The 21,768-nt window shown below is 34.7% G+C and overlaps 1 protein-coding gene across 6 annotated transcripts in view; it reads left to right on the top strand.

The window, feature by feature from the left end:
• Positions 1–21,768, top strand: part of LRRK2 (leucine rich repeat kinase 2) — a 158,551-nt gene that overhangs the window by 72,115 nt on the left and 64,668 nt on the right. For all 6 annotated transcript variants that reach the window (XM_049882826.1, XM_049882827.1, XM_049882829.1 and 3 more), the window contains 10 exons: positions 632–882; positions 1,158–1,306; positions 3,794–3,887; positions 6,600–6,786; positions 8,002–8,183; positions 10,475–10,704; positions 11,120–11,247; positions 12,537–12,755; positions 18,866–19,067; positions 20,317–20,405. In XM_049882826.1, coding sequence (XP_049738783.1) covers positions 632–882; positions 1,158–1,306; positions 3,794–3,887; positions 6,600–6,786; positions 8,002–8,183; positions 10,475–10,704; positions 11,120–11,247; positions 12,537–12,755; positions 18,866–19,067; positions 20,317–20,405 — 1,731 coding nt within the window. The remainder of the gene's footprint in view (positions 1–631; positions 883–1,157; positions 1,307–3,793; positions 3,888–6,599; positions 6,787–8,001; positions 8,184–10,474; positions 10,705–11,119; positions 11,248–12,536; positions 12,756–18,865; positions 19,068–20,316; positions 20,406–21,768) is intronic.

The following is a 21,768-nucleotide window of genomic DNA, read 5'->3' on the forward strand; positions in this document are numbered from 1 at the left end:
TTGGTATTTTAGTCCTTTGACAGTAATCAACACCAAAGACTTTAAAAACTTGAGATAACATGTAAATGGAAGATTTGCCATTATCATTGTAAGGATAGGAACAGCTTAAAAATAGAAGTTTGAAACAAAAAGTTTCATTAAGAAGGTTTAAAAGGAGGAGGTTCTAAAATGAAACATTTATTAATATAATGACTGCTTTTATGGTTAAATCTTATTTATATTAAAATGTATAAGTTTTTAAAACCTAATATTTTTAAAAAATGTATTCTCAGGATTATGTTGTTTTACACATTCATTAAATCACCAATTCAAATGTTTATTAAGGCTTATTCTGCTTCCATATTATACTCTTTGTGGGAATGATTTACAGAAACAACTGAGTTAAACCCTAACCTTAGTTTTGTAAATCCACTTTTGACAGTCTACCTTTATATTTTGCCTAGTTTTACCCATCTTATAGCAGCGACAGTTGAGGTAGTCAGTAGACTGAAGTTCTGTTGTGGATTCTGTTTATGATAAAAAAAGAATTGTTGAAGATTCTAGTTATTTATGGTGTAGAAGGCAGAGATATTAACTAAGCTTAAGTTTCTCAGATAATTCATTTTAAAATTTTAAAATATTATCTTTTCAGACTCTGAAGTGTCTAACACATTTGGACTTGCATAGTAATAAATTTACAGCCTTTCCTTCTTATTTGTTGAAAATGAATTGCATTGCCAACCTTGATGTTTCTCGAAATGACATTGGCCCCTCCATAATTTTGGATCCTGCGGTGAGGTGTCCAACCCTGAGACAGTTTAACCTGTCATATAATCAGCTGTCTTCTGTTCCTGAGAACCTCGCTGTTGTGGTAGAGAAGCTGGAGCAATTCATTTTAGAAGGGTAAGAAAGGGATTCATTAAAGAAGAAAGGGCCTTCTTACACTGACGTTTCAGAAGGTTGAAAAAATGTGCTGACGTTATTTCTGTAGTAAGGAGTTTAAACAGTAATATGATAAAAGACTGAGGCAGTTAATATTACAGCTTCTACCACTTGACTTACATTTTCATAACTAATTTCAAAATTAATAAATCTGCTTTGATGCAATGGTTAGATAAAGTGTTTCTTCGAAGCATACCAGTATATAATTTAATCCTCGTTTTGTCTCTTATGACTAGAAATAGAATATCAGGAATATGTTCCCCCTTGAGCCTGAAGGAACTGAAGGTCTTAAACCTTAGTAAAAACCACATTTCATCCCTGTCAGAGAATTTCCTCGAGGCTTGTCCTAAAGTGGAGAGTTTCAATGCCAGAATAAATTTTCTTGGTAAGTGTTCTGTGTGAGTCTCCATCTTACCAGGCCTTCTAAGTATTATAGGATGAATCATACATGCATATTTTACGTGGGGTTTTAAAGGTGGTGTTTCATTCAGTTTAAATGTGCTGGCGCTTGAAATAAAGAGTTAGCAGATTGTTATTGTTGTAGGTTAAAACAGCAATTCCTTGTCCTACAAATAGTCATTGTATCGTGTTTCCTATTAGACTAAACTGTTAAACTGAAAATGGACATAGCTGCCTATGCTGAGCTAGGACACTGAGTTTCATACTGAAGTTTCTTCAGAAGTTATTTTGATTACTAGTGTAATTTTTATTATCATTATTCTTGGGGTTTTTTTTTTAACAAATCAAATTCATCATTTTATAGTTTTTGGATTATAAAATTAATGTGTATTTATTGAGCACCTGTTCTGTGCCAACATATTACAATAACACATACCATGATCATCACTTAAAAAAAAAAATTCAGAGAATATGCTATGTTTTAGTATGTGAGGTAATACTAGGGAATTATATACATTTGTGGCTCATCTGAAAATGTTAACATTTCTAATTCTGAAAATTCTAATTTTAAGGGGCAATTACTTTTATAGCAATTAAACAGAAACTCCCCATATTTTACTTTTTTTAATGGCACCAGAGACCACATGCATTTTGCCACCCATGTTATCCTATTCTATATTCTACACCTGGCTAGGTAAAACAAGTTTTAATGCTGTTTAGTAGCAGAATAAAATTTCACTATTTATTTTAAAACATTTTAATTTTCCATAACTTTCAGAAACAAATAAAGATAAAAAGCCTGTTAATATATATAGTATTTCCCTCCTTCTCTGTCTCTCCTTCCCTGCCTCTCCTCCTCCTGAATATTGAGCATATACTTACCTTAAGCCTGGCGTTGAGGATAGAGTGGTTCCCTTACAGTCCTTGTACTTAAGAAACCTAGTTAAGGTCATAAGCCAGACAGTAAACAAATGATGACACAAATAAATGTAAATATGTATTGTGCTAGGTGCTATGAGGAAAAGGTTCAGGATACTATGAGGGTAAGACAGGGGGTTCTATCCACACTGTGGAGTCAGGGAAGCATCTCAGTGCCCACAGCATTTATGTTGGATCTGGAAAGAAGAGCATCTGAAAGGCCCGTGATCTCATCCCATACTCACAGCAGTCTTGTAGGGTAGGACAGATATTATGACTGGCTTGACTAATTGAGGAAATTGAAGCACTGAGATTTGTGCGTGTGTGTGTATGACATATTCGTGCAATTAACTAGTTGTTTAAGTTTGTGTAGAACCTAGGTTCAAAAATCTTTATGAACCTACTACACTTAATGGTTTCAGAAGTAGCCTCACATTTGAAATGATGTCCCATGGAGGTAACATCTGAGTGGGACCGCTAACCATCAAAAATAATCTTTTATGAGTGTTTTGTATTGCATCTGAACCTCAAGACTCTTTTTAGTCCTTAAGTTTCTTAAGAACTATTCAGTTTATTTGGCTACAAATGCTTTTTGGAAATAGTTGAAGTTTAGTATATCTCTTCCTGCTTCTTTGGCAGAAGCTACTGGAGGTGTCCTGGAACATTCTGACTCTTGAAGCTTTTCTAGATAAAGCATAATGCATATTTCTAACCTTGAAAGTGCTAAGAAATTATTTCTCAAGCCATTTTCATAGAAACAGATATTGTTAGACCTTGAAAGAATCTCAGAGATATTCTGGTCTAGCTCCACTGTTTTATAAATGAGAAAATAGGCTGTATGATTTATCACTGTATCTTGACTTGTGTTCCATGAAATTTTATTCCTAGGTGGTACCACATATTTTATTTCCCTCTTGAGAATTTGTAAAATATATCAGCATATTGAAAACTCTTGAGATATTTCACTTTATTTTACCTAATGTTTCCCAAACTCTTATGATCATATGATCAAAGAATACTCATTATTATTCAATAGAATATTGTTAGGAAATATACCCTGAAGAACTTTTATCCTTATACTGTATTGCCTATAGGGCAATGACCCCATCTTAACTAACTATATCTACAGTGACTCTATTTCCAAAAAAAGTCGTATTCACAGGTGCTACAGGTTAATGAAATATTTGAAAGAATTTTGTTATAATTTCTTAAAAGTAACTTGAACTAATCTATAGTGTGTCACATAATGACATCATACATAATTTGATTATTCTTATATGAATATTCTAATTTCTGCTTTGTACACATATTATAAGGATAAATTTATATTTAGACAGTTGTTAGATTTCAGATTAAACAATTCTGATAACAATGGTGTAGTCTTTTATTGTTGTGGTATTAAGAATATTACCTAATTAAAAAAAATAGCCTTTTAAATTGTCAGTATGAGAGTGGAAATTAAAGTTACACGTTATTGATAGCTGTTTTTATTGTTGAGTCTAATGTAAACCTAGTTAAAATGATTAAAATGTTCATACTCTTTATTTTCTTTCAGCTGCAATGCCTTTCTTACCTTCTTCCATAACAAGCCTAAAATTATCTCAAAACAAATTTACATGTATTCCAGAAGCAATTTTGAATCTACCACAGTAAGTTGACTGTTTTGATTTTAAAAACATATCAGCCAGAACAGAAACATGGTTTTGACTTAGGCATATAAATCCAATGGATTTCTATATAATCTCAGTTTAATGTTTTTAAATATATGAATGTTTGCTTTTCAATAAACAGAAGATCCAGGCCAGTTTTTTTTTGTTTGTTTGTTTTTGTTTTTACACTTGTGGATTAATTTAGTGTATCATGGTGCAGAAACTAGGATTTTTTAATTAATCATTGCATTATTACAATCAAATAAGATTGACTGGCTGTCACTTTGACTTTTAAATTCAGTTGTTCTCAGAGGTTGATATGTTGCCAGTACACTATTAACTTTGAAATTATATACTTAAATTATGTTTGAGTGAGATTTTTGGTGAAGATAGAACAATTTTGTAGTTTCAGGTTTTTGTGTATTTTTTGTTAATTTCATTGAAAATGAACACTCCCTTTCATTCAGACATTAGTAAGATTTTGTGTATTGTCATCTTAAATTCTGTTCTAATTGTATCATATATTATAAAACTAATTCATAAATATATATGTGCAAATATGTAAATATGTATGTAAATAATAGTTAATTGTAACCTAGCCATAGAATATGTGAAATAGATGAATAATAGTTAATGTAAATCTAGCCTTAGAATGTGTCAGACACAGTTCTGTTTTGCAGTGGATTATCTGTTTAATGCTGCCAGTACTCCTATAATATAGCTACTGTTATCTTCACTTTATAATGAGGACAGTACTTCATAGAGAGATGAAATAACTTGCCCAAAGTCATAGTTATTAAACACTGGTGGTTTCTCACGTACAGGCACCTATAAAATACAGGTGATCCCATATATTCCCAAAACTGTGTTTGAAGGTTAAGTAATTATGACAGTTGAATAGAACATACATGCCAAAAAGAAGGTCCAGAGAACTACAAATATTATCTAATCCCTAATCACCGTTTACCTTTAAACAGCATCTTCAGATATACCTTTCCAGCATTTTCTATATATTCTTTCTTTAATTTTGTTCTTTTATTTCACAAATGACCACACAGTTGGCCAGCCAGCATAATTCCTGACTAAGGCTAAAGAGTCATTACTTTTGGAAGACCTACTGATTATGAACTTTGTCTCAACTACATTGTTTGTTAGACATTGTATTAGTTTACCAGGGTTGCCTTAACAAATTACGAAAACTATGTGGCCTAAAACAACAGAAATTTATTGTCTTACAGTTTGGAGGCTAGAGTCTGAATTCAGGTATTGGCAGGGCCATGATCTCTCCTAAGTCTCTGGGGGAAGATCCTTTCTTGTCTCTCCCAGCTTCTCATAGCCCTAGGCATTACTTCATAGCAGTATGTCTCTAATCTCTGCCTCCTTCCTCACATGCCCATCTTCCCTCTGTGGCTCTTCTTATATGGATACCAACCTTAAAGAGATTAGGGCCCACCCCAATGAACTCACCTTAACTAATTACATCTGGAAAGACCCTATTTCCAATCAAGGTCACATTCATAGGTATGGAGGTTAGGACTTGAACATATGTTTTTGGGGGGACACAATTCAATCCATAACAGACGTAATGTCTTATCTATAATAAGGTCACCTTCATCTTCTTGTGTTCTACACATTTTAAAGATAACTGGGGCAAAATCTAGCAACATTTTAAAATAAAAGCATGAATGTTGCTGTGCAGACCTGAACCTTTGTCTAGCAGGCAGTATCTCTAAGTGAGCTTAGAATTCATGAATTTATCATGCTTCAAATATGGTGGATTAAATGGGATCAGTATATAGTCATAAAAGTTCAGTCGACTTGTCCATAGTCAAAGGTATCAAAGTCACTGACTGCCTTTATTCTTCCTTCACACATGCACTTACATGTGACTCATATTTTTCTGTAAACTTTGGGTAGCTATTCTTGTATGGAAGCAATCAACTTGCATTGAGGGCCTACTGTATGCAAGGCACCATGCTCTGTTACAATATTTATTAATAGTGAGACAAAAGAAATGCCCATGCCCAATATTAATTAACTCTAGGATGCAATCTCTGAAGAATCCCCTAGTAATGACCAGAAATTAAAAAGAGAAATAGGGCTACGCCTTGTAAATATTGTATAGACTTGCAGAACTTTTAATGAACATTTTTGCATTTGTTAATTATTTCTGATGTGAGCCCTGGTTGCACAACGTTTAAAGCGCTCAGCTATTAACCTAAAGGTTGATAGTTGGAATCCACCAGCAACTCTGCAGGAGAGATGACTTGGCGATCTTCTCCCATAAAGATTACAGCCTAGGAAACCCTATGGGGCAGTGCTACTCTGTCCTATAGAGTCTCTATGAGTCTCAATCCCCTCGATGGTACACAACAAGAACAATTTCTCATTTACCACAAACATTTGTAAAGCAGGTTTTTCTGTCATTTGGAGATTGATATTTGTAAGTATCTGAAATAGGGAAATTGGACCTCAATTTTATTTTTAATTGGGCTTCATTTATGTTAATATCATTCCTAGTGAAACTTGCCTTTTTTCTAGCTCTTTTCCATATAAATGTATATTTACACAGAAACACACATGCATACTTATGTGTAAATAATTCTAGCTTTAAAGTTATGTCTGAGTCTCTGGTGAAAATTACCTGTGATGTTAATTCATGTATTTTAAAAACACTGATTTGGTTTTTATGTTGACATTGTATCATTTTAGCTTACGGTCCTTAGATATGAGCAGCAACAATATTCAGTATCTACCAGGCCCTGCACACTGGAAATCTTTGAACTTAAGGGAACTCTTGTTTAACTCTAATCAGATCAGCATCTTGGACTTAAGCGAGAAAGCACATGCATGGTCTAGGGTAGAGAAGCTACATCTCTCTCGTAATCAACTGAAAGAGGTAAGAGGTCATCTTTATTTGTTTAAAAGTATTGTCAACTTTAAGATATGCTTTCCTAATTTGTATTATCACAAATTAGCATTTTAAAATTTAATCGATATTTCTTCCTTTTTGAATAAGCTCTAATCCTATCCTGAGGTGAGTGGGTATAGTAAAATAGCTTAATTTCCTTTAAAAACCATGTTTTTGTGTTCGGTTTTTGAGGAATTCTAGAAGTACACATATTTAATTATGAATGTGTATAATGCTTTAAGTGTGTCAGTCTATCACTAAATGTCTGATCTGTTAACAGACTCTCAGATGCTCTCTACATTTCTCTAGTTGTCTCTAGGCTCTATATATCCTGTGTTTTTCAGCTGACATTCTTTCCTACCTTCTTAAATTTCTTCACACCTCCACCATGCTATCCCCCACCCAAAGTCTTTGAGAGCTATAAGCAACATAGAGCAAGCAATGTAGGTCAGCCGCCCTTGCTTCCCTCCTTTGCTTTTGTTATAAATCTGAAATTGATTATCCATTCCTCTCACAAAAATTTTTTTGGTCAAGTTCAAGCCTATTGCCTATAAAAATCAAGAGGAATTAAGTGCCTAAAACTGTGAAGTTAGGAATAACTGTGAAATATTCATTGGTACTTGATTTTTTTTTTTGTTTTTGCCAGCAAATTAATGTTTTATATTTTATAAAGTAATATATATTGGCTAAAAATTTGGAACATAGAAAAAAAAATCTAAAATTAGGATGCCACCAAAAATGTAGTCATTGAATTGTATTTTAAGAACATTAGGTTGTATTTTGGTGCTGGTTTTTTTTTTTTTAAGTTGTATTTAAGTTTGCACTGACTAAACCTCTATAGTTTTACTTAAGAACACAGTGTGAGGGAGCAGAATGAAGCCACGGATGAAAGGATTTCTGTAACTATAGGAACTTTTTTACCTTTAATGTTGTGAGATGAAACGTGTTACCAAGGGAGATTGGGCTTCTCAAAATTATAAGTGACATAAATTATGTTGGGTAAGTCCTTTATATCTATCTTTTTTGTTTTTAAACTTCTATAATTAAAAACTTGGAAAAGACTTTGGAAAGTTTTAGAACTCTGTTGAAAGTTGCTGATGGAATCTAGGAGCCTTTTCTTGTTTCCTATCAGCATCTTGTTTCTCGGCAGCACACAGTTCTTCCTTCCCACCAACAGGTTTCGCCCTTTTTTATTTCATTAAGATTCCTCCTGAGATTGGCTGTCTTGAAAATCTGACATCACTCGATGTTAGTTACAACTTGGAACTGACATCCTTTCCCAATGAGATGGGGAAATTAAGCAAAATATGGGATCTTCCTTTGGATGAACTGCATCTTAATTTTGATTTTAAACATATAGGATGTAAAGCCAAAGACATCATAAGGTTAGATAATTTTATTTCCATTTGTTTTTATTACATTTGTGTCAGATTTTCTTGGTCTAACTTTTATGGATATATAGTTACAATTTAGACAAAATGTATAGTATTATGTACCATTAACATCCTATGTGTCAATATTTACATTAAATGAATGGGTTTATATGGTGCACTGCAGAGGCTTTCTGTTTCTTCTTACCCAAGCTAGTGTGGAGAGAATGGATTCTCTTCTGAATCATGCTTTTCAATAGAAATAAATGTTGAAAGGAAATAAGTATTCTTACTCTTTGGCCTATTGTTATTAATAAAACAATCTTAAGAAATATAGCAGAGTATAACTTCTCACATTTCATGTAACAAATATTTAACATATGCTTATTATATTTTAGGGCATTAGAGTTACTTCAGTGATATCAAATTACTAACTTTGATTTTGCCTATTAGTAACCTACACCTTGAACATTTTTGAAACCATCAGACTCCCCAGATATCACTGTTTCTGGTCTTTACACTTGAGTGACTTCAACTATCTTTGATATTAGGCTTTATTCCATCCTTTGTTCTATTTCAAGTAGGTTAGTCTTATTGTTATCTACTCTTAAAATCATCTATTCTCTTTTCCATTAAGTTATTCCTATCTGTATTTATCTTGGAGGCTTCAGCTGATTATCACTTACCAATATATACTCAACTATAATATCCACCAAAGCAGGGACCATGGCTATGTTTGCTCACTATTCAATTCTTGGCACCTAGCACAGCCTGGTACATAATAAATAGTAGTTGAGTTACAAACGGACTACACTTACCTAATTCTCAACTGCATGTTTAAATTTGCCTTTTTTGTCTCTTTTTTATAAGGACTTGGTTTTCTAATTTCCTGAGCTTGTCTTAATTTGAAAGGAAAGAGTTTGTCACCATTATGCTAAGTATGGCTATCTTTGATCCTATGTAATTATTTCCTGTGGATTTTTGTTCCTGAAACTAGAGAAGATTTTTATGTAAAAATTGGTTTAATTACTATTCAAAATTTAGAAGAACTAATTTTGAGTGTTTTGTGCTATATTATCAAGCTACTACATAGCTATGTATTTTTAAATGTGTAAAAAAATTTAGAACAAACAGAAGACTGGGAAGAGGTTAGAAATTGTAGACATCATTTGCTTTTTTAGGAACAATTTTTTTTTTTTTTTTTTTTTGGTGAATTCAGTTCTTAAATATACATTTGAGCCATTGATTTTCTTGTCTATTGGTGGTGAAAAGAGAAATTGTATGAGACCCTATGTCGGAATTGACTCAATGGCAACGCTTTTTTTGGGTGAGAAAATGAGTTATTTCAATGACAGTGGGCACAATATCTGATAAGTCAGATCTTGTTTCTTAAAGCATCAAAGGAATCAAGACAAGTAATGTAGCTTTTTAGTCATATTGTCAGAAATGTTGGTTAGATTCCTATTAGTTATGAGAATGGGTCAGTCCGTAGTCTCAAAAATTCACTTGTAGTTTACTCTTGTAATTTAAAAATTCCAACATTTTAGCATAGTTTAGAATATATCATTCTATATCTATTATAAATTTGAGAACATTTTAAATCTACTGTTATTTTAAGGTTTTTTTTTAGCCACCTTTTTTTATAGCAATTCTAGATAGTTTTAATTATTTTAACATCAAGATTGATTAGGAATAGCAATACGTTAACATCTGGTGAGAGTGTAATAGCTTATATGTATTTATTTATAGTGTAACCAATGTGATCTCATTATATATGTCATATGTATGTGTGCATATGATATATAGAAAAAAATATATCTGTACATCTTATTACCATACATGAATGGATATGCACACATATATAATGTAATCAGTAGGACTTTTAACAGTATACATATGTACTATATCTTGGTTCTTTGTCATGGACTCTGTAAAATTTTATATGTAAAAAAATTTAAAGTTTTATTTGTACTATTTAAAGAAATTCAGATATTTGTACTGTGTTCTAATTAGTATTGCAAATATATTTTGGGATTTGGATTATTTATGGTGGTAGTGTAACATGTCATTATGTTTGATAATGCTGCCAGTCATTATCAACTACACTACCATCACCAATAAAACATATGCATTCACACTGCATTTAAAGCATGCACTTCATTAGTTACACGAGCTATACACTCTTTTGCATACTGTATATTCTAGAACAGTCTAAAATTTAAAATATTCAGTGCATGAGAACTCATCTAAATCTCAGATGCACTGTTAAGCAGTTTATTATTTTATTTTTGTCTTTCAAATACCAGGTTTCTTCAACAGCGGTTAAAAAAGGCTGTGCCCTATAACCGAATGAAACTTATGATTGTGGGGAACACTGGGAGTGGTAAAACCACTTTATTGCAGCAGTTAATGAAAACCAAGAAATCAGAACTTGGAATGCAAAATGCCACAGTTGGCATCGATGTGAAAGACTGGTCTATCCAAATAAGAGGCAAACGGAAGAAAGAGTTGGTTCTAAATGTGTGGGATTTTGCAGGTATTTATTTCTCTAGACTTTTTAATTCAGTTTTACCTTTCTTTAGAACAGGGGTTTAAAATTTGAGTTTTTTTTGTTCCAAGGCTGCAAACAGAGATAGTGGAACCTACGGAATTATTCCAAAGCCATTTACTTCTCCTAATTTTATTCTTGCCACCAGAAAGAGAGGTGCATGGAGAGGAAATGTTAAGAACCAGTAGATGCCAGCTAAAGCTGAGGACTTGGTTGTTTGCTGACACATATTGTAGACATTCTCAATCACTAGTAAAAAGCCAAGTATAGCTTTTTAAACATTGTTGATTGCTTTTCTCTTCTCAGTATGCTAAAGAGTAAATAATATTGCCTAAAAAAATATTTTTAAGGATTTTTGCCTATTGTTTGGAAAGCTAAAAAAAAGTCTGCAATCTTTATTTAGGTCGTGAGGAATTCTACAGTACTCATCCCCACTTTATGACTCAACGAGCATTATATCTTGCTGTTTACGACCTCAGCAAAGGACAAGCTGAAGTTGACGCCATGAAGCCTTGGCTCTTCAATATAAAGGTGATCTAACATAGTTATTTCAAAATAGAAAATAATTTCATTGTTTTTTGTTTGTAAGGTAATTTTTAGGGCAAATAGTTGCCTAAACAGTCTCTTCAAATCATTTTTTAAAAGAAAATTGGAAGCACTAAAATTTTGAATTGGTAAATTTTCAGATTAATTGACTTGTGACCAAAATCTTTTTAACCTATAAAATTATAAAATATATACATTAAACCATTTTTGATCATTTAATATCTTAAGTGGAGTATACATTTTCCTAATCTAAGATAAACCAATAAAGAAAAGTAATCCATTCATCACCAAACAGTGATGCCTTCGGTGGCAATATAATACCAAGTTTTTTCAATTCTATACTTTTAAATGGTCCCAAATTAATGTCTTCTTATATTTAGAACCTCCCCTATTAATTTTCCTGCCTTCTCCCCTGCTGCCATGTTGTAAGTTATTCCTCTAAATAATATGGCTTTTTAGAGTTTGTGTCTAAAGCCAGAGTGAAGAGCTGATGGGTTGTTATGTCTTTAAAATTTGTCTCAACAGCTTGGCATATATTCTGGCTTCATGCAGATTGTTTTTTTATTTTTTTTTTTTAAACTTCTTTTTTCTTGACTTTATTAGGTATAGCTAGCAGAAGTGAGCAGATATTACAGTGGCAGTAATGCTTGTTTTAGTCTCTAAGTTGAATGACTTCAAAATGAATTCAGGAGATTAAACTCATAGATGAGGAAGAAAAAAATATAAAACATTATGTTATTTTGATAAAATTTTTTTTTATTAAATGCTTATTTTATTTAGAAATTTAAAACATACTTAAGGTTTTTTTTTTTTTTTAAGGGTTAGTCCACCTTAAGGCGTGGAAAATAAAATAAAAACTAGGCTGCTACTCCCATTGCTGTCGAGTCAGTTCTGACTCATACTGACCCTATAGGACAGAGTAGAACTGTTCCATAGAGTTTCCAAGGAGGGCCTGGTGGATTCAAACTGCGACTGCTACTGCTATTCAGACCTCCCGAAAAGTGGCAGTAATTGGATTAAGAGGGAGCAGAGAAATAACTTTTAAAATTTCTTAAGGTTAAATTTTTTCTTAGGTCTAAAAAAGGAAATTGTTGTATTGATTGAGCTATTCCCAAAGTCATCAATAATTAAAGATAGTCATTCTTTTGCTTTTCTTAAGGGCTTCTAATTTCTCATTTTTATTCAACTGAATTTTATGGGAAGTAAATACCAACAGAGATGTAAGCAGTCCCAATTTCAAAACAAACACCAGAGTATTTTGTCTTTCCCCATAGGCACGTGCTTCTTCTTCCCCCGTGATCCTTGTTGGCACACATTTGGATGTTTCTGATGAGAAGCAGCGCAAAGCCTGCATAAGTAAAATCACCAAGGAACTCTTGAACAAACGAGGTTTCCCCGCAATACGGGATTACCACTTCGTGAATGCCACCGAGGAATCTGATGCTTTAGCAAAACTTCGGAAAACCATTATAAATGAGAGCCTTAATTTCAAGGTAATATGATTTATGCCTAGTGTACATTAGTAGATCAATATAATTTATTAATTCTGATGTTGTACAACTGCTTAGATATGTCAGAAATCTTGAAAAGAGAACAGTCATCTTAAAATCATGGGGTGTTTTTCCATAGCTATTCACATTATTAAGGTACTTTCAATTTTGCGTATTTATACCCTACCTCATTTCAAATTCGTAGAAGTGGAATCCTGGGAAGGTGGTAATCTTAGAGAACACTTCTGATGCCCTTTCTCCCAATTTCCTGCTGTAGTGATTCAGTCATAGGATACAAGTGAATGTTAGGGTATTGGGGTCATCTTTCTTTTATTTATTCTTTGTTGTTTGTCCAGCTCTGCCTTTCTTTTGGAGTTCCCATGCCTGATCTGTACCACTTTATGCCACCTATCTTGTCACTATGATCTCCATTCCAATTTTTTCCTCAGTAAAAAGAGCCCTGGTGGTGCAGCGGTCAGGAGCTGCAGCTGCTACTCAAAAGGTCGACAATTTGAATCCACCAGCCACTCCTTGGAAACCCTATGAGGCAGTTCTACTCTGTCCTGTAGGGTTGCTGTGAGCTGGAATTAACTTGACAGCAATGGGTTTGGTTTTAGTTATCATGAGGTAGCTCTTTCAGTTGCTTGGGTTTTAGTTAACATGAGGTAGCTCTTTCAGTTGCTTGCCAAGGTCACAGATTTGGTTTTCAGCAATATTGAAGAAATGTTTTAGTTCATAAAAAACTGGGTTTTTCATTTTAGAAATTATGTTTTTGATTTCCAAAGTTCTATTCTGATAAGTTCTTTTCTGGCAAGACAAATTGTAGTAATTCCTAGGATTCATAAAACACATAAATCGTTCATCAGGGAGAACACTTGTTTCTAAATACTTTCAGGAAAAAGAAGTCTCTAGGTTCTACAGAGAACATAATGTGAGCTGTACTGAGAAACACCCTGAATAGTTGAATATGACAAACACAATGGTAGATTTCATTGTCAGTCCCTGTTGGCTTAGCTTATTAGCTCTAATGATCAAGATCATGGCTTATAATGAGGGTTCTGTTTGCCCGGGCAGTCAGCATAATTATTAATAGTGTCTCACTACATTCTCAAAAGAATTCTAGTTTGGATAATAAATTATATGGTCACCTGGTTATAACTGCATGTCGCCTGTGAGCTTAGTTCTGTTCTATTTCCACAGATTATGCTCCTGTCCAAAATTAAATGAACGATTTATGATGTGTTGGTTTTTGTGGTGCCCAGAGAGAGAATTTGTATGTTTGTATGTTTCAGTATACATCTGTCACTGCCACTAAAGGGCTTTACTGATGATGGGATAGTAGTAGCATTTTACATGTGGGACATGCAATTAGCAAGTAATACTACAGCTTTTTGAAAAACAAATGTACATCTGATTGAATGTTCTCTTTATCCGGGTGGTTTTCTTCCGAGACTATACCTGTACTTACAAAACTTTGTTGTTTACTTAGAATATTTTAATAGCTTCTTTTTTAAATCATTGTTGTCAGACCATGTATCTTATTTTTTAGTCCCTCTTTATTGATTTAATTTTATCATCTTTTATATGATGATATCACTGTGTCCCTGTTTTGAGTTTATTTTTATCTTGATTTATTTTTGATTTCCCTATCTGGGTTGACGTCTGGTTGCTCTGCCCTGTGCTCTAGTCTTGGGTTGATACCTGGCATTATTGATTTTCTAACCAGAGGATTCCCGTTAGTATTTCTTGTAGTTTTGATTTGTTTTTTGCAAATTCCCTAAACTTCTGTTTATCTGAAAATGTCCTAATTTTGCCTTCATATTTGAGAGACAGTTTTGCTAGATATATGATTCTTGGTTGACAATTTTTTTTTCCTTCAAGGCTTTATATATGTCTATCCATTGCCTTCTTGCCTGCATGGTTTCTGCTGAGTAGAGTAGAGTAGTCCAGGCTTATTCTTACTGACTCTTCTTTGTAGGTGACTTTTCATTTATCCCTAGCCGCTCTTAAAATTCTCTCTTTATCTTTAGTTTTGGCAAGGTTGGATAAAATATGCCTTGGTGACTTTCTTTTGGTATCTACCTTGTGTGGAGTTTGATAAGCATCTTGGATAAAAATCTCCTCATCTTTCACTGTCAGGGATGTTTTCTGCCAACAAATCTTCAACGATTCTCTCTGTGTTTTCTGTTCTCCCTCCCTGTTCTGGTACTCCAATCACTCATAGGTTATTTCACTTGACAGAGTCCCACATGATTCTTAGAGTTTCTTCATTTTTTTAAATTCTTCTCTCTGATTTTAATTCGAATATATTGGTGCCAAGTGTTTTATCTTCTGTCTCACTAATTCTGACTTCCATTTCCTCAATTCTGCTCCTCTGACTTTCTATTAGTTGTCTAACTCTGAAATTTTATTGTTAATCTTCTGAATTTCTGATTGCTGTTGCTCTGTGGATTCTTGCAGCCTATTAAATTTTTCTTATGCTCTCAAATAACCTTAATTTTCTCAACTGCTTTACCTGTGTTTTCCTTGGCTTGTTCTGTGTTTTGCCTGATCTCCTTCCTGATTTCTTGAAGAGTTCTGTATATTAATATTTTGTGTTCTACATCTGGTAATTCTAGGACTATCTCTTCATCCAGAAGAGTCCTTGATTCTTTGTATTGGGAGCTTGTTGAAGTGATCATAATCTGCATCTTTATGTGATTTGGTATTGACTGTTGTCTCCAAGCCATCTATAAGTTATTGTATTAATTTATTTTATGTGTGCTTACTGTGTCCTAGCTTGTTCCTTTGTTTTGTTTTGATACGCACAGATAGGCTGCTCGAGTGAGCTAGCTTGATTACTAGTGCCTTTGAAGCCCTAATGTCCCATCACCATATGGCTAGAGCTGTTACCAGGTATATGAGTGTAGGAGTCCATTCAATTTTCTCATATAGATTCAGTTCGGGTGTTCAGGTAGTCAGTCACCAAGTGTGTGGTACTGGCTCTCACCTGCAGTCTTATAGGAGCAGTGGTGATTGGTATATGCACAGGTATCCGGTTGCAGCAGGGGGTCACAATCTGGCAACCATTCCCTGAGTGTCTGTTCCCTAGAGCATACAGGTGGGTGGGCTCTGCAACCAGACCATGGGCATCTAATGCTTTTTGCTGTAAGGACTGGGAGGCACCACTTATCCTTGGACCCCTGTCGCAGGTGGCTAGGTGGCATGGGTGGAGCCACCAGTCCTCAGGCCCCTGATGTGGGTAGGTGAAAAAAAAAAGGACCCTGCTTATTAGGCAGAGTGATGTCAAACATCAAAAACCCACTTCTCCACTCCACAGCTGAAACAGTTAAAGTCAGGCCTCGGGTGCATATACCCTTGCACCATGCCACCAAGGGCTTAGCTGCTGAAATGGGCACACACAGGTCCATGCAGGGGTGAAAGGCATTCAAAGTCTGTGGACCACTTGTGCCTGGACAGGAGCTGCTTGTGCCCTGAGTTCTCATCTTAGGGAAGCCAGCAGATTATTTTCCCCTTTTTGTTAATTTGTTCCTTCTTCAAGGCCAGGAGAATGGCTCAGGATGCATAGCAGGACCTATCTCGGGCCCAGGGAAATTGACTGCCACTGAAGCTGGCTGGGTCCTGGGGCAGAGGGTGGAGGGATCAGACAAATGGGAGAGAGTTCTTTCAAAAGGGGAACGTTTAGATCCCTGCAGTAAATTAGACACAAGTACATAACTTTTGCCTAGAGCACTATTCTTCACTGATTCCAGAGGTGTGAGCAGACTCTGCTGCTTGCTCTCTGTGGCTGAGAAAACTGCATTCAGAATGCTACCGCCAACCCCGCCATGGTCATACCAGGGGATCGGGGCTGAGAGGCACCGGTTCCTGCTGAGTCAGGTCCAGCAATTGCTTGCTGCTTCTGAACTGTCTCTCCCTCCCCCTGCTGCTCAGTCCGATTTCTTAACTTTGCCTTTGTTGTTCAGGACTCCTAGCTTGTCATATATAATCTATTTACTTGTTTTTTGGGTCTTTGTTATAAGAGGGACCACTGAAAGCATCTGACTACTCCACCATGTTGACCCTGCGTCACCCATGTATCTTATTTGTTAAAAGGCTGCTTTGACGGTGAGTTTGTCTTGAAGAAGCCTGGATTTACTTGAAGCAAAGTCTATAAATAAAGTGGTTGGCTCATCAAGCCAGATTAATACTGCTTTTCTCTAATAACAAGGTATCACTAGCAACCAATAAGACCAATTTTCATCCATTGCTTATAAATGAACTCTGAAGGCATCTCCATACAAGGAAGTCAAACTAATGGTTTGAAAAATGGCAAGGTTACTTGCAGAAAGGTATATATTGTTAGTGGATGAATATGTTTTGGCATATTAGTTTGAAAGTCCATTTGATTGCTTTGTAGAACAGTGACCCTTTCAGAGAATCCAGAAGCAGTGAGCCTGCCAGAACTTGCAATTCTTTCTCCCTGAGGGGCTTCAACCTGTATTCAAATAGCAGCTTTTAATCTATTAGAGATTTTTCCCCCTCTCGTTTGTTTTTCATCTTTTCTTTTTCTCTTGGCTCTTCTCTAATCTTTCCCTGTCTCACCCTTATTAACTTGTGTCTATGCCTACCCTTTAGAATAAATATATTTGTTTTTGTTTTGTTTTGTTTGGGCTTTCGGTAACCTGAAAATCATTCTAAAAGGCAATAGGACAAAACAAAGGTCTATGCCAATAATACTGCTTTTGGTCCTGTCTAGCTCATTTTCAAAGCTGGATTCTTATTGGCCCTGTGACCCAGCCCTGTCAAGTTCACCCTTTTGCTATTTATATGCTTTCTGTGAGAATATTTATTTAATTCTATGTATAGATTTTTTTTAAATAGATTTTACTTCATGGGTTAAAATCTAAACTTCAATCTGAGCTTTATTTAATCTTAATCTATAAATGATGAGGAGAAGGAATATGAAAAGTACAGGTTATTGGGATTACATCTAATTTTGGGGGCAAGAGATACATTAAAACAATCATTCGAATGACAGTTTGGCGATAATATGGAACTGATGGTTATGGCTGCTGTCAATAATCTCAAGATTCTCCTTTTTCAAGGAGATAAAGAATAGGTTATATATTTGCTATTGTTGAATAAAATCCAATTTTAAATTATTATAAGTTTAAGAATTTCAGTAGAAATTCTGGTACATATTATCAGGAAAAAAAGATATACAATTTTCATGTGTCCAGAAATGGTGAGACATTGCCATCTGGTGGTCCTCAAAGGCATTTTAGTTACTATTTTTAGAGTTGCCTGTCTATTATAGGGTCGCTGATTCAGAATTGACTTGATGGCAATGAGTTTGAGTTTTTGTCTATTTCTTTTTTTTTGTCTATTTAAAATTAGATTTTCAAGAAAAAAAGGGGGTGGGGAGGAACTAGAAGAGATATTTTTAATATAGAAACTGTCATCTTAAAGCCATTCTTTAAAAAAAACTTTTTATGTATTACTCAATTAGTGGGTAATGTTTACGTTTTGAGTATAACAGACCAGCGATAACGGTTTCATCAGTATCATTGGTGCTTAGAGTATTTCTCCTTTTCCTGAGTTCAAGATTCCAGTGAGAAAGCTTAGCTTGGGTGAGATTTCATGTCTGTCCCAGGCTTCATTGTTGGTATGTACATTCCACCAATATAACATTTTCAAATAATAAGCACACAATGTAATGTTTTACTCTAGGGTCTGGATGTTTTCATCTAGTACATAAATAAGGTGAAAAACCTCTTGTAATACAGATTTCTTATGCTAGCATGTTTATTGCATATAAATTCAATGTTTTAAAAAATAGAAAATTCTTCATTTATGATTAGTGATTTAGCCTAGTTTTTTTCTGGATAACTGGATAAATATATTTCCATACTATTTTGATTTTTTTTTCCAAACTAGCTAATTTTAGTTCCATCTTCTTTATTTGTTCCTTACCATTTAAATAGCTTCACATCACATTTTGATTTTATTTAAAAATGCACTTCTGAATGATACACCCTTTTCTGTAAAAGTTATTAGCATCGAATTTACCAACCACCTGACGAATGTATGAATAAAATAGATTTTTAAGCTTGTCATTTGCAATTACATAGATCCGAGACCAACCTGTTGTTGGGCAGCTGATTCCAGACTGCTATGTAGAACTTGAGAAAATCATTTTATCGGAGCGTAAAAACGTGCCAATTGAATTTCCTGTAATTGACCGGAAACGCTTATTACAACTAGTGAAAGAAAATCAGCTGCAGCTAGATGAAAATGAGCTTCCTCATGCAGTTCACTTCCTAAATGAATCAGGTTTGTGTATGTTTCATATGTTTTCAAAACCTGGCTGTGGTAATTTATAAAAATGTATTTGCACGTTACATAAAGTTTGCATTCTAAGCTTAGCAGAAAAACCAAAAAACCCGTTGCCATCGAGTTGATTCCAACTCAAGAGACCCCATAGGCGAGAATAGAACTGCCCTATAGAGTTTCCAAGGGGTGCCTGGTGGATTCAAACTGCCAACGTTTTGGTTAGCAGCCGTAGCACTTAACCACTATGCCACCAGGGTTTCCAAACTTAATAGCGGAAAAAAAAATATATGTGAAATTCTTTAATAAGCCCCTGATTTTGTCTTTTTGAAAGATCATCATGTGCATTGATGTTAAGTCACGTGTCATGTTTTAAGAAAAAAACAAAACAAAAACAAGTTTTACAAATCATCTAAGGATTTGTATCATAAAAAGAGTCCTGAGCAGGACTGAGTTCCTAAAACTTGGCTTTACTCTTGAAGTGTTGTGGGACCCTGTGTACAGGACCTAAGTTTTCATAGAATCAAATGAATTTATTGTGCGTGAAAGTGAAAGTTATTTGTATACTATAGAGGAAAAACTTTATCGGGGTGGTCCAGCTGAAGCACTTAGAGAATCAATGGTTGCCTGACACGATGGAGCAAGTGGGTGGCAGATCTTGCTGTGTTGTACCACTTGTCATCATGGTCTAGCAGACACAAACTTTGACTGACTTCAGTGCTAATTGTGTATTTGATCAGTATTACCTTGCTAGAAATGTGTCAGTTGATTTATAATACTAGAATAAGTGGCTGAGAGGCTGCTTTTGATCCCCAGATTCTGTGATGTGAAAAATATACTCACATGGATTATATTTTGTTCTTTTTTCCCATCGTTCTTAAACCAGCAGCTTCCTGAGACAGGCTGTGCTTCTTATCTGTATTTGATAACAAGATATGTCTTTGTCGTGTATATATAGAAAATCAAAAAGAAAATTATGAATTTCTATTTTTGTGTAAATATATGCTATGCAATGTACTGTCTCAAATATACTGCATATGATAGTTTTATATAGTTAAAAATTTATTCTTTGTAATAATGGGACATTAGAGCTTTAACACCAAGATGCTCAGGTGCTAGTCCCAGTTCTGCTGTTATTATGCTGGAATTTGCTCGTCTGTAAAATGAGGGGTGACTAGATTCTCTCTAAAGCCCTTTGAAAGTTGTATATTGTAGGTTCCTTGTTTCACTGTTTGACAAATTTTTACTACAGGGGTCCTGCTTCATTTTCAAGACCCAGCACTGCAGCTAAGTGACTTATACTTTGTGGACCCCAAGTGGCTTTGTAAAGTTATGGCACAGGTTGGTGTCTATTTTTGTGGCATGGGGTTATGAATGAAGCGTAGAACAGATGGTAGGTACTCAAATCATTGAAGACTTTAGATTTCATGTTCAGTTAAGGTAGAGCTATTGTAAATATAGAAAACTTAGGAAACTTTGCATTGAATACTGTTTAAAGGGGAGCTTTATGGAAGAAGGTAAAATCTCTTAAGAGTTCATTTTCATCTCTTGTTTCCAAGTCAGAGACATGTTTTACATCACTTTGTTCTATGCTGCTTTTTTAGATCCAGGTATCTTTGGCTTGGTTATTGACTTAGTAAATAGAATGAAGGCTTTGTGAAAATTTTTGATACATATTTGCATGTGTGTGTGTTTATGTATATATATATATATGAAAGTCACTGTATATGTAAGAAAATTGGATTGATAAGTCTGTGAAACCTCTGTCTAGACAACATGGAGGAGAGTTTTGGCTCTTGAGTGGAATGTGATTAATTGGTCTGATCTCTAAATGCTTACGATTTTGAAAATTTTGCATAGTGGTAGTTATGGCTACCTTTTCCTAATTTATATTTCATATGGAAAATGATTTATTTTCTCAATGATAATCCATTAATTATGAGTTTATATTGATTAGTTGTAATTATCCAGCTCTATAGGTTTGCCATAGAAAACCACTTGAGCAGAACATTCTAGCTCAGGGTTTCTCAGCCTTGGTACTATTGACATTTTGGATCAGATAATTCTTTGTTGTGTATTATAGGACTCCGTCCTTTACATGCCGGTAGCACCCTCCCAGTTATGACAACAAAAATGGCTCCAGATGTTGACAAATGTCCCCTAAGGGGAAAAGGTCACCCCAGTTAAGAACCACTGCCATTAACTTAATCATGAGCTGGGGTGAGCTGGGGGAGAATGTCTCTAGCATGTATATATAAAAAAAGCAAACCTATTGCCGTCAAGTTGATTCTGACTCATAGCTGCCCTATAGCAGTACACACTAAATATAAATAAACAAACAAACAAACAAACCAAACCCATTGCTACTGAGTCGACTCCAACTCATAGTGACCATATAGGGCAGAGTAGAACTGCCCCACAGCGTTACAAGGAGCAGCTGGTGGATTCAAACTGTCGACCTTTTAGTTAGCAGCCATAGCTTTTAACCACTACACCGCCAGGTTTTCCATTGCATGTATACTGGCAATTCTTTTGTTTTTGAGTATAATTTATAGTTTTGCATAAAACTCCATGAGCCCTAAAATGATTGTATCTTCTTACATTAGAAATATCCCTCGCCCCACCCCCGCAAAAAAAAAAAAAATTTATGAGACCTAGGCACCATGCCTACTGTGCACAGTGGGTAAGTCATCCCTACCAAGAC

This window comes from Elephas maximus, chromosome 4 (assembly GCF_024166365.1).
Source record: "Elephas maximus indicus isolate mEleMax1 chromosome 4, mEleMax1 primary haplotype, whole genome shotgun sequence".
Classification (NCBI taxonomy): Eukaryota; Metazoa; Chordata; class Mammalia; order Proboscidea; family Elephantidae; genus Elephas; species Elephas maximus.